General features: G+C 57.2%; 1 protein-coding gene across 2 annotated transcripts in view; it reads right to left on the reverse strand.

Annotated features, from left to right (window-relative positions):
• GATB (glutamyl-tRNA amidotransferase subunit B) overlaps window positions 1-13,354 on the reverse strand; it is a 101,260-nt gene that overhangs the window by 6,126 nt on the left and 81,780 nt on the right. For both annotated transcript variants that reach the window (XM_014590999.2, XM_006156867.2), the window contains 2 exons: window positions 9,653-9,731; window positions 1,266-1,400 (listed from right to left, as the gene is read on the reverse strand). In XM_014590999.2, coding sequence (XP_014446485.1) covers window positions 1,266-1,400; window positions 9,653-9,731 — 214 coding nt within the window. The remainder of the gene's footprint in view (window positions 1-1,265; window positions 1,401-9,652; window positions 9,732-13,354) is intronic.

The following is a 13,354-nucleotide window of genomic DNA, read 5'->3' on the forward strand; positions in this document are numbered from 1 at the left end:
CCCCCCCCCGCCCTCGTCCCCCCGGGAGGGGAGGGGATTTCTTGCTGTCTCTCTGGCGAGTGTACACACCCTATAGCAAAGATCTCTCTCTCGGGCCAGCAGGTGGTGTGGTGGTTAAGGGCACTGGACTCCCACATGGCCCATTAGGGTTCAAGTCCTGGACCTGGTGGCTTGCTCTCTCTCTGTCCCTCTCTGGTCAAAATAAAATTAAAAAAAAAAAAAAGGAGAGACGTTGCCACGCTGCCTTCTCATTAAATGAGCCAAAGGAGGCCGGGGACTGTATCGAGTGACTGCTGAGAGGCTGCGTGTGGGAGCCAGGCCCCTCTGCAGGGTGCCACAGTGACACGGGGACGTGGCGTCCTGGGCGCTGCGTCATCATGGCTAACCAGGGCCGAGGCCTCCAGCTCTCCAGTGCCGGCCGGCATCCGGGCACGCTCGCTTCCCTCTCCCCTCCCTCCACGAGAATGGCTTACTGGAAAACAGCTACACAGTGGCAGCCCTTCCAGGGCACTCTGGAGGCCGGCTGTCAGGGCGCCTCGCTCTGCCCTCCCGCTCAGGTCTCGGGCAATAACCACGCGCCTATCTGCACTCAGCCCGCGTCTCTAGCAGTCACCGCAGACCGGGCAGAAGGTGGGGACTGCCCAGGCCCACGCAGGCTCATCGTCCTTATCCTTATCGAGAGCTCTTTACAGAGCCGTTCGTGTCCCGCAGCCGATGGGTGGGTGGGCATTCTGCCGGAAGAGATGCCAGCAGTTTCTCTCCCCACTGGGAGTGGTCCCTGGCCACGCGACTCCGCGGGGGGAGGGGAGCTCATTTCAGCTTTCCTGTCGGCTGAGCTAAGAACACAAAAGGATCTGGTGTTCTGCCCTGCTCCTGTCAAGGACTCTTCCTCATGTACAAATAATTCTCCTCCCTCCGTGTCTCAGGCGTGAAGCTGCAGCGTGCCATGCCGCTGTCCCCACACCCTGCAGCCCTGGCTGCTGCTACTGCCAGGTGCTCCCTGGGGGCAGAGCGCCACACCCTGAGGCAGCACGCCTGGGGGCGCGAGCTTGCTGGCACCCCTGCAGGGGCAGGTCTGTGGAGCGTCTCCCCACTCTCCTCCGACTGATGAGAAGCTAACAAAGCACTGGGACCAGGCCAGCTGTTGGGAGGAGGCGCCCCGGCTGCAGTGGGGGCGGCGGAAGGTCTCGGGGCCGCCTCAGGGCTGCCTCAGGGCCCTGGGCCTGCTGACAGAAGCCCCTGCAGCCCTGCTCGGGGGTCCTCACCACTTGGGGATGTCCCTCCATCACGGAATGGCAGAGCTGCTCCAGGGCTTGCCGGTCCTGCATCAGTCCCAGCTGCTTTTCAGAAACGACCAGCGCGGGGGCCTTCCCGGGGGTCCTCCACAGCTCCTCGAACACCTGCGGGCCAGGGCGGGGCGGGTCAGCTCCTGTGCCGTGGGAGCGGGCCGGGCAGGAGCGGCTTGGGGGTGCGCACCGTGTGGGCCTGGCTGAAGGGCAAGGGCACCCGCTGCACCCAAGGGAGGGCTGGGGACGGTCCCGGCACCCCGAGCTGGTGCGCAACTCCTTCAGCACCAGGCGTGTGAGGACTCGGCCGGCCAGGTACCTCTGTGCCGGGAGTCCCCCGCTGCCACCGTAGGCTGGGGTGGCCCCACCATGTGGCAGCAGGGCCTTCGGGGCGGGGTTATCACAGCAGTCAGGGCCGTGCGGATCTGGGGCCGTGAGCCCCCTGCCGTGTCCCCTCCCACCCAATTAATAACTGAGGGGACTCTAGTGAACAGTGGGCCCACGTGGACTCAGGAGGCGGCCACCGCCCTCCAAGTCCAGCCGCTCGCCCTGCTGGGAAATAAGACTGGGCGGGGCAGGAAAGAACCCCCTAACGGAGACGGTGGGAGATCACTACCCACAGCCATCAGCCCAGGGCCTCTGCGGCCACGTGTACCCCCCACAGGCAGGGCTGGACCCAACGCGCGAGGATAATTAACGGCCAGTGGTCTGTGTTCCTCTTAAAAAATGATGACCACAACTCGCCACGCTGGTTACACTTGGGAAACAGGAAACATCGTAAGGAAGGCCCTTCCCACGGCAGCTGCGTGCCTCACCCCTCCTGCTTTCCTAGTGTAAACCAGAACCGGGTGACAGCTCTGTCAGGCTCCTGCGGGTGCGGCCTTCACCTGATCCTGCAGTCGGCACCCAGCACTCAACAGTCCCCATCACCGCACCGGCCATCCAGCAGCGGGCCGACGGCCGGCCGAAAAAAAAAACCCGGCAGGCGGCCCCCAGCCCTCAACAGCCCCCATCACCGCACCGGCCATCCAGCAGCGGGCCGACGGCAGCCTGCTCCCGGACAGACAGACATTACCACGCCGGCCTCCCGGCAACGGGCCCACGGCAGCCTGCTCCTGGACAGACAGAGCTCTTTGATGACCAGCACCCACTGCAGAGCAAGCCAGGGGAGGACGGCCGAGTCTCAGCAGGGCTCGAAGGTCTCCCCAGTGGGGGGCGAAGCACACCCCAAACGTCTACCATGCTGCGACGTGACGGCACCTGCAGCTCAGCTCTGGGGGCAGGCATGGACGTAGGAGTTCTCCTGTAAGTTCCCACAGGGCGCCCCCACTCAGCCCGGGCTGCTCGGGAACAGCTGGTCCCACGTTTAGAAACGGAAGTGGCAGCCGCGTATGGATGGGGGACCAGGACACGAGGGTGTGCGTGCATGTGTGTGGTTTCTCTCCGACAGGGTCTCATGTCGCACTCCTGCCCCATCTTACCTGCTGGGACCACAGGCACGCACCACCACCCTGGCTCCTTTTTAGACAAAGGCCCTCCTGCCTCGGCTTCCCTGGTGGCCTGGATTACAGACGCGCACCACCGCACCCAGGCCTCCCACGTGGTCCAGGCATCTGAAGCAGTCTTCAGGTGCACGCCACCATAGCTGGGCATGATTTTATTGAATTAACACTTAAACTTGGGGCCAGCAGGTGGCGTAGTGGTTAAGGCACTGGATTCCCACATGAGTGACGGTAGTTCGAGTCCTGGACCTGGCGGCTTGAAAGTCACTTTAGGCGTGTGCGTGTATGTGAGTACGTAAGGGGTTGTCACGTGGCCATCCCCTCTGGGAGTGACTTCTTGCTTTCTGTCTCTCCAGTGAGCACACGAGTCTTACAGCAAAAATCTCTTTCTCAAAAAAAAAAAAAAAGAAGACTTAAACTTTAGAAAAAACCCACTTTTCTATTTATAAAGGCTAACGTGTTTACTGCAACAAATAGGGAAATATAAAAAAATTCCAAGAAATCACCCGTATTCTGATTCCCTCAAGATAACCAGCATGAATGTTTTGGTTTTTCCTTCTCATCTTTTTATTTCTGCTTTGTAATATAATTGTGATCATAACTTACATACGATTTGTGTCTTCTTTTAAAAAAAATCTCTTTACAGAATTTTCTTATATTGGGAACCAGCAGTTAGCGTAATGGCTGTGTCGCTGGACTCCCACGTAGTCGACCGCGGTTCGTGTCCCAGACCTGGCGGCTTAAAACTCACACCGGGCGCGTGTGCGTGTGTGCCCAAGATCCCGAGAGGAGAATGGAGGAGAAGGGATTGCGGCGTGACCATCCCCCCTGGGGGGTGATTTCTCGCTTTCTGTCTCTATGTCTCTTTCTGTCTGTCTGGCGAGTGCACGCGCCCTACAGTGAAAATCTCTCCAAAAAAAAAAAAAAGAATTTTCTTATATTATTATAAAATCAAATACTCATTATCAGATGTACTGATCATAATTCAGTTAAATGGCCCTCTATTGGCAGGGACTGAAACTTGGGGCTGGCCTTTTGTGTATCTGCACAGACCCCTCAGAAAGTTTCTTGCTGAAAATGTTCACATTCAGGAAGAGGCGGAGAGATCTCAAATTCTAGCTCAACACACAAACCACCTACAAGGACTTGCTCATAAAGAATGTACACGGTGGGACCAGCAGTTGACGTAATGGCTGTGTCGCTGGACTCCCATGCAGTCGACCGCAGTTCGAGTCCCGGACCTGGTGGTTTAAACTCACGCCGGGCACGTGTGCGTGCGTGCCCAAGATTCCGAGAGGAGAACGGAGGAGAAGGGATTGCGGTGTGCCCACCCCATCTAGGGGGTGATTTCTCGTTTTCTGTCTCTCTGTCTCTCTCTGGTGAACACGTGCACCCTATAGCAAAAACCTCTCCAAAAAAAAAAAAAAAAAAAAATGAACGAACAAACCAAAACCGTGGGGAAGTTACACAGCAAAAACTGTGGGAAGTTGAGGCAGGACAGCTTGGCCGCTGAGACCGGCTCCTCCCAGTGCAGGCCAGGCAGGAGCGGGCGGAGTCCCGGGCACTCCTGGTCTGTCTGCATGCAGACAGGGCTGATCTCCCAGCCCCTGGAGCTGCTGCAGGCTGACTGGGGTCTGCCTTGGCTGGGGTCTCGTCTGGCTGGGACGCCACAGCTGCTGCTGGATCTGCCTGGGTCAGAGTATCCAGGGTAAGTGGAGTGGTGCTCGGGAGCACCAGCCTACCCTCCAGAAGGAAAAGTGGGTGTTACTAGGACGGGTGCTCCTCCACGCAGAGGCTGGCTGCTCCCGAGAAGGACGGGCAGGTGGGTGGGTACGGAGCAGTGACACGAGGAAGTCCGCTGGCTGAATGCTCGACTCCCAGGGTCAACACATCAGTGCATTAACTTTGTCAACAGCAACGTGGTCACTGGCCCAGACCTGTTCCCGGCCAACACAGTCGACCCCAACTGTCCAATCCTGAGCAATTTCCACTTGAGACAAGGACTGTCCATGCCTGGCGAGAGACCAGCAGGGGGCGCCCTGCCACCCAGCAGGCCCCTTCCAACGCTCTCATGGTGACCTCTGTGGATGCCAGGCCTCACACTGCAGTGTAAATCCTCAGCCTGTCTGTCTGTCTGTCTGACCACACCCAGGGAAGTACTGTCCAAGAGCAATTGTTTTGGGCCACCAGGCCGTGCGGCCGTCCACCCGAGGCGGACGTGCGTAAGGAGGCTTTCTAGCTCGGCGCTGGTCCTGTGTCTGTCATGACCCCCCAAAGTATGGGGCAATGCAGACTGGGAACCCCAGATCACACGCAAGCCCAGGAGTTAGCTCCGACAGACGGGGATGGACTCAGCCTTGGTCTCCCCGGGGACTGGATTCACACGCCCTCTGCCTAACTGCCCCCGACGGTGTCTCCAGCTTCCACAGCTGAAGTGCCTCAAAGGACAGAGTGCGGGCCCCTAGCCTGTCCCTGCCTGCCCTGGGCTGCTAACGTCAGGGTGCAGAGGTCAGCGTGGCAGGGAGAGAGCTACGACAATTAGAGTCCCCTCTTTGGTCAAAAGCAAGTGTACGATTTCATTCTTTTAGAAGGACAGACACTACCCGAAGGCTGAGCGCAGTGAAGTGTGCAAGGAGTCCGCGCCGAGAGAAGCTGGTCCTCTGGAAGCGCTTCAGGCACGACATGTGGCGTTTTCTTCTTATTTTTCTCTTGAGATAGAGATTTTTGCTATAGGGCACGTGTGCTTGCTGGACAGACAGGGACAGAGAGACAGAAAGCGAGAAATCACCCCTCCCAGGGGGATGGCCATGCCACAATCCCTTCTCTTCCATTCTCCTCTTGGAATTTTGGGCACACACACAGACACACACACACACACAGAGAGAGTGTGAGTTTTAAGCCCCTGGGTCTGGGACTCGAACCATAGTCCTGGTTTGAGTTGATGACGTGAGAGTTCAGCGACGTACTGAATGTATGGCATTTTCTACATTAAAAGGTTGGCTGGGGCCAGCAGGTGGCATAATGGTTACGTCACTGGACTCCTCCGTAGTCGACTGTGGATTGAGTCCGGGACCTGCTGGCTTAAAACTCACAGCAGGTGCGCACGTGTGTGTACCTAAGATCCCAGGAGACGGGTTTGCAGTGTGGCCATCATCCCTGCGGGTCGATTTCTCGCTTTCTGTCTCTCTGGCAAGTGCACGTGCCCTATAGCAAAAAATCTCTCTTTTTAAAAACCAAACCAAACCAAACCAAAACGGCCATTTCTCTGTAAGGCAGACCCCGAAGTGGACAAGAGGAGACTGGCTGAAAGGCACGTGAGCGTGTTAAACGTGATTTCCATCTCTACAGAAGCGAGTCCAGCCTGGGCCCACCAGGAACACGCACTGGCTGGTCCCTGGGAGGCGGCGGAGCACCCACATCTGCCTGCAGGGCACACGTGCGGCCCCACGGCACGACGCCTCTCGGGCAGTGTTGGACCAACCGTCTGGGCCTCTGGCTCTAAGAGGCTCGGGAAGCCTGGGACGCCAGTGGGTTGGCCGTGACTCTCAGGGTGTGGGCGTCTGACGAGGCGAGGCTGGCCTTGTCCTCATTGTAGAGAGGGGGTGAGGACTGCCACCCCACTGCAGTCCACAGACAAGGGTCTTAGGCGAGCAACTCGGTGCTCTTCCCCAGCGACCAGGCAGCTGCTCCTGGCAGCTCATCAAGTGTCTGTTACGTTACTGAGAAACGGGGCTGCCTCTGCAGTGACCTCGCGCCGCCCTGGTCCTGCACTCTCAAAGGCGCTGAGAGCCCCCGGGAGAGGGCGCAGCGCAGGGCGTGTGGGGTGGAAAGGACGGGCAGCAGCTGGTGAGACAGGAGCCGGGCAGGCAGCGACGGACAGTCCCGAGCGGAGACTCCGCGGGATCCAGCCTGCTCTCCCCGCCTAGCTGTCATCCTTAGGGGTCTGTCTCAGTCACCTCACCTTCCCTGCTCATCTGCTGGCCATCTCACCACTAAGGGCTAGAGGCAACAGCAGTGGTCAGCAAATCAGAGTCTCTCTGCTCTGTCTCACGGGTTTCTAAAACCCAAGGCACACTCGGACTCTTCTATTAACGTCAGCAGAAATGAACTGCAACGCTTTTTTCTTTTCCTTTGTGAAAAAGGTGCACTATAAAAATAAGGCACACAAAGACGCTCAATGTAATGAATCCTTACGGACATGCAAATCAAATCCACAGTGTGGGGCCATTTCCCACCCACTGGCATGACTGTGAGCAGACAGACAGACAAGAACAGGTGCCGGAGAGGGAGTGGAGAAGGCAGAACTCGTGTCCGCCGCAGGTGGGAGTCTGAGACGGAGCGGCCATTTTGGAAAACAGTTCGGCAGTTGCTCAAATTGTTCAACACAGAATGACCCAGAAATGCCATTCCTACCCAGGAATTTTGAAAACGTGCTCCAACAAGAACTTGCACAGAAATGTTCAAGGCTGTATATTCACGATAGCCAGTAAGTAAAAACAACTCAGATGCCCTTCAGTTGATGAGTGCATGGATAGATGTGGCATGCCCATACGGTGGAATATTACGTAGCCACAACAAGGAATAACGCCACCACATAGATGGACTAACTTTGCAATCATTGCACCAAGTGAAAGAAGCCAGACACAAGAGGCCACACGTGGTAGGAGTCCAATTACAGTAACCGGCTAGCACAGCGAATGCACAGAGACAACACAGACTCGCGGTCCCGTGGGGTTAATGGGAGTGACGGGTGTGGGGTTTCTCTGGGTAACGGGAGTGTTCTGGGCTGGACGGGGTGACGGCTGTGCAACTCTGTGAATATACTAAAACCAATGCACGGTACACTCAGAACATAACATAACAAGGACACGACACTCTCTTCTTCTGTTCAAAGTCTGCATCTCTCTAACCTCATGTCTCTAAACTCTAACCCATCTGTCTGTGCTTCTTCCTCCTCTTTTTTATTTATTTATTTTTTAAATAATTTTGCTAGAGGGTACATGTGCTCGCCAGAGAGACCGAAGAGGGAGAAAACATCACCCAATGGGCATGGTCACACTGCAATTCCTTCTCTTCCATCTCTCCTCCTTTAGAAATGCTCGGCACACACGCACACAGGCCCCGTGTGTCTTGAGCTGCAGGGCCTGGGAACTGAACTGCACAGGAAGCCATGTGGGACTCAGCTCCCTAACCACTAGACCATGAGCTGGCCCGGTCTGTCCTTTTAACTGTACAATGTATATACATGGACAGATGCCTGGAATTATGGTCACCTATTAATGACACTTGTTTCAAGGTGGTCAAATTTGAGTATCTACATTTTTTGACATTAAAATATTTTTTAAAGAATTATTAATTTAACTTATTATTATTATTTGCCAGAGAAAGACAGAGAATGAGAAAGAGGGGAAATAAAATAAGCCACCAGGTCTGGGACTCGAACTGGGTTGGCCATGTGTGGGAATACACAGTACCTTAACCACACCACCTGCTGACCACCTACATTAAATTCTTTATAATGAACGTATATTATTTCCCCCTAAAAAAACCAGAGCTTTTCTTAAACACAGAAAACAAAAAGTAGAAAATCAAAAATCAGAAACCGTGGGCGACGATACATTGGGGGGCCCCTCAGGTAGCAAACTCCGAATATCTTTCTAACCAGGCTTTGGTTCAGTCCGGCTGCCTCACTGAAGGCGGGGCTCACCCGCCCCCTTTAACCTGGGTGTGGATAAAATCCCGAAGCGTCACTGTACTGACTGAGCCCAGCTCTTTCCACTCCTTCCCTCTTACTCATTGCACTGGGCTTTTTGTTCTTTGTGTGTGTGGGGGGGCAGGACGGGTGGGAAGAAGGGGAAGATTTCCCGCTTTCGTTTCAAATGCTACGATTCATCTGCTGTTATGCGTGTGTGTGTTAATACCTGACTTTCTCTGCCCCGGCCACCCAGTCCTCCTACGGCTGCTGAGACTGTCAGAAACATTTGTACTCCTCATGTCTAGGCAGCCAACCCTCCCTAACGTGGCGAGGTCCGGCGTTGCCAGCCTCGCTGGGGGTGGGTAAACAGGGCCTCGGGGCTCCCACCTCCAGGTCCACCGCACAGAGCCTGGTGCTCCATCTCCTGGCTCCGCGGTGCCTCTTAATTAGCCGAAAGCGGCCCCTCTCCCAGAGCCTCACTCTAACCCGCCACTGCTGTGGGCGCGCATGAACCTTAAATGCACAGCGACGGTTCAAACGGCACCGCGTTCCTGCCGGAGCTCTGACAGCTGCAGTCTCTCAGGGGAGACGAGACAGTGGCCCTGGCACCCGCACCTTTCTGGGCACCCGTGTGAGTTTTCTGGACCCCAGGAGTCGGCCCCCTGCCCAGCACTGTCAGGTGCAGGGAGAGGTGGAGGTGAGGCAGTGCCACCTCCAGGATGCTCTTCCCGTCTTCACCACCAGGGCGCGTGTGGAATGGCATCTCCATGTGCGGCGGCCTGCCCTCAACCTCCAGGCAGAGGGCAACCAGGTGACAGGGACAGAGGTGGCCCTGGGGCTGGCTGGGAGGCCTTGGGGGAGTCGCGAAGAGCATCAGCAGGCTGCCTGACAGGGGGACACTGCCGCCGTCCGCTGCCCCCTGAGCTGCAGGGTCCACCTCTTACATAAACGGTGTTTAAGCGGGAACATTCTGGAACAACCCAAACAGATCTACTGCCCGCCTCGCACACGTCGGCTGTGCGTCTCTGCTGAGCGAACCGTTTCTCCTTCGTGCATAAAGCCCTCTCCATGAGCACTTCATGCCCCCGTTATGAAACCCACTTCACCTCCACAGAAAACATGGGTTGGGACGGCGAAGCGGGCGGGAACGTCAGGAGGTGTGGCCGTACCTGTTTAGCTGCGGCTGAAGAAACTGCCTTACTGTCCAGCAGGTCCAGAAGCTCGGCGAGCGCAGAGGGTGTGACAGGACTAGCGGCCCCAGGAGGAGAGAAGACACGTTTGTGGTCAGGGATCCGTCCGTGGGATTCCGGATCCGGACGCTCCATCCGTGGGTCCCCACGATCAGAGCCCACCCAGAGATGGACCCCGAGGCCACCTGCATCCTGCTTCATCACTGCGTGGTCTAGAACGTTACACTCTCCTGCCATGAGGTGTCTGTTCTGTGTGTTACCTCGGACCGCACAGCTGCTTGGCAGAGGCCACAGCACCAGACAGCGGCTTGGGGCAATTACTCAAAAAAAAAGGACGCGGCTGCAAAATTCATGAACCACAACGAGAAAGGGGAAAAAAAATCCAGCAATTAAATAGTTTTGACTGAAAGATCAGCCTAAAAATTGCTTCAAACAAAACGTCTAGCTGAGTCCCTTTGCTGAGTGGTTCTGTCCACACACGGATGCCTTTTAATTTTAAGAGACTTTCTGAAAAAGAGCCCAGTGACTTCGGCACGTCTTCCCCCACCTCCCTAGGCCCTCCAAGGGCCCACTTCTTCCAGTCCCTGCCAGCTCTTTCCGGATCACAGCTGCATCTCCAGCTTGGGTTCCAAGGGGGACACCCTGGCACGCCGATGACCAATCTCCACCTCCCTGCCCAGCACTCCCCAGTGAAATGTGCTCCCTCGTTCCTTGTAAACTGTCAGGAGGAGTGTGCCCTTGCCTGAAGGAGACGGAGACAGGGAGAGCCCCCAGGGCGCATGGGCACACCATAACCCCGTCTTCACGTCTCCATCCTGCTGGGACTCTGGGTACCTCCTGGAGTATCTCTCAAGCTGCCGGGGCCGAGATTTAAACCATGGGTCAGTCATGTGGGATCAGGCTTCCTTACCACTAGGCCACAGAGCTGGACACTTTTAGTCCCTGGGTCCAAAGTCCACTTTCTCTGCTTCTCTCAAAACGGGACACAGACGCTCCTGGAGGAGGACGCTGGGACCTGGGCTCCAGGTGGCACCTGCTGCTGACCCTTCTGTTCACCTAGACATCTGGGTGCCCACCAGGCAACTGTCCTAGACAGCCTGCGGCCCACCGCCTCCTCAGCACGTGGCACCACCTCTTGTGTCCCGAGGACACCTGCTGAGGCAGGCTCAGAATGTCCCAGGGTGCTCTTCTCCTCTTCCGCAACACACCCCTCCCCCAGGCTCTTCACCGAGACTCTCGAGGCTACGGGGCCTTCTGAAATGCCACGTCCACTTCCTGCGGCCTCACGTCGCACCCTTGCACATACCAGGGATTCCCTGTCCTCTATGTCTGGGGTCTAGGGTCACTCGCTGTGGCCTGGTTTCCTACCAACAAAGACCTAGCAGCGGTCCAGCCTGGGGCACAGTCCACAGCACACCTGACTGCAGTGCTGGAAGCCACGTGGCCGACACTGGGTTCAATCCCCAGGCTGGCCTGAAGACACTGCGTGCGTGTACGGGCACCCGAAATTCCAAGGAGCTGGAGTGGTGGGGGGAGCGGATCACGTGACGGGACCCTGCCCGAGGTGCTTCTTTCTCTCTTCCTCTCCTGCATGCAGGTGCACGCACTGTCAAAAACACCTCGAACACCAGCGGTTACCTCCCTCTGTGTACACACGCCATTCAGAATCCACCCCTGCCCCCTACGAAGCTCCTCCCTCAAAGCCCACCCCTAGCCATGGCTGCCATGAGAGCGTTGCGCCTGCCGTGCCTGGCCCTGGCCCCGGCTGCTGCGCGGGAAGCCCTTAGAGAAAGCTCTCCTTGGCCGTCTCCCCCAGGCCCGCTCTGCTCGGAGGCTCTCTTCCTGGGGCCCCTGCCTTCCCCTCTGTAAGGGGGTGCACATCTGTCCCGGAGCTACCCAGATGCTTCAGTGCCACTTTTCCCTACCCCTAAATTCAACCGTCCCCCACTCCTGCCAGAGGTCCCGCTCCCCCAGCCGTGTGGTCTACGCTGGGCAGCAAACTTCCGGAAAGACCCAGGTGGCGGACAGTCAAGGACAGTAGGACACTGTGGTCTCTGCCACATATTATTCTTGATTTTGCTTTTGTACTAAGAGGCCAGCCAGGGCCCGCCAGTGGTGTGGTGGTGAAGGTAGCTGGATCCCTCGTGGACAGTTATGAGGTTCAAGTTCTGCACCCATGGCTTAAAACCCTGCTGGACCCGTGTGCATACGTGCCCAAACCCTGAGAGGGGAATGGAGGAGAGGGACTGCCGTGGCCACTCCCGGGGTGCTTTCTCACTTCCCTCTCTCTCTGGTGAGTGTGCACACCCAACAGCAAATTAAAATAAATACTAATGTATGCACGTATGTAAAAACCGTTCTTACTCACAGGCCATGGGCCCCCACACGGTGGTTTGCCAACCCTCGCTCTAAACCAAACTTTCCTTCCCGGAGACCAGCGCCCGGTCCTGTCATCTCAGACCTGTTCTGTCCCGACTGACGGCGGCTCGGTGCGTCTGGCTGCCTGGCGTGAAGCCCCTGCTGTCTGCTTTATTCGCTGCCTGCCCCCCGGGAACCCAGTCCGTCATCATGAAGCCCTAGCGTCCCCTCAGAACCCTGACGATGAGCGCCTCTTCCCCTGCATTCCTGAGGCCGCCATTCTGACACCGCTGTCACTCGGCCCAGTCTCCCCTGCAGCCTGATCCTGGCTGCCGTCCACACATCCCAGGGCCGATCACCGTCACCCACCCGGCCCTTCTCGGTCCCAAGCCTTCCCTGGTTTCCAGCGTGCAGGCTGGCTGCAGGCTGGGGCACTCTGCTGCACTCCGCCGGACAGCTGGACAGCTACAGCTGCCTGACCCTACCACCCAGGCCCCGCCAGGGAGTCCACAGTTTCCACTTAACAAAAACAAATCTCTTCATAGGAGTTTAGAGTGAGGTTCTAACCAGAAAACACTCCCTCTTCAAAACAACAACAACAAAAACCCACCAAAGGCACAACTTCCAAAGCAACAAAATAACTCAAAAGCCAGATTCCACAAGAGCTTCATCTGGCTGGACCTCCCAAGAGGCCTTTAAAATGATGGCCGACTTGCCAAGTCTACCCGCCGCTCTGCTCTCTGGGCCGGTCCTTACCTGGGAGTCACTCTGGGACCACAGGGAGGTTTGCAGCTCCCACCCGTCTGGGTTGGGAAGTGCCAGCCCTGGTGGCTGGGGCTGCCCGGGAGTGCGTGCTTGCTCTGTGCTGGGCTCTGCCCGGCCACCAGCAGCGCCCGGGACTGTGTGGGAGCAGGGCCGCTCCAGCCCAGCGCTGGCTCCCAAGGCCTGCTCCATGGACTCCGTGAAACTGAGCTGCCACTTGGCTCCCTCGTCGTTTGATTTTGGAGTCCCCAGGCAGACTTTACTAAGCACTGAGCACCCTTTGGTCCACTCCAGTGGCCCCTGGATCCTCGGGGTGACCACCAGGGGCCCCGTGTCCCAGGTTCACCAGCCTTGAGAAGCTTCCCATATGGCGGTGAGGCAGATCCTGACTTCACAGACTCACCGGGGAGAAAGTGAGTTGGAAGTCCGGGGCCCTGGCTTCCCACCTCGGCACTGGGGCCCCTCGGGTAAGTCACCTTCCCTTAGTGCCCTGGGTCCTTACTTGCTGAATGAAGGGGCTGAACCAGAACACATCTTAAGGTCTCTTCCAAGACTGAAGTT

Source organism: Tupaia chinensis, unplaced genomic scaffold (assembly GCF_000334495.1).
Source record: "Tupaia chinensis unplaced genomic scaffold, TupChi_1.0 Scaffold000521_1, whole genome shotgun sequence".
Lineage (NCBI taxonomy): Eukaryota > Metazoa > Chordata > Mammalia > Scandentia > Tupaiidae > Tupaia > Tupaia belangeri.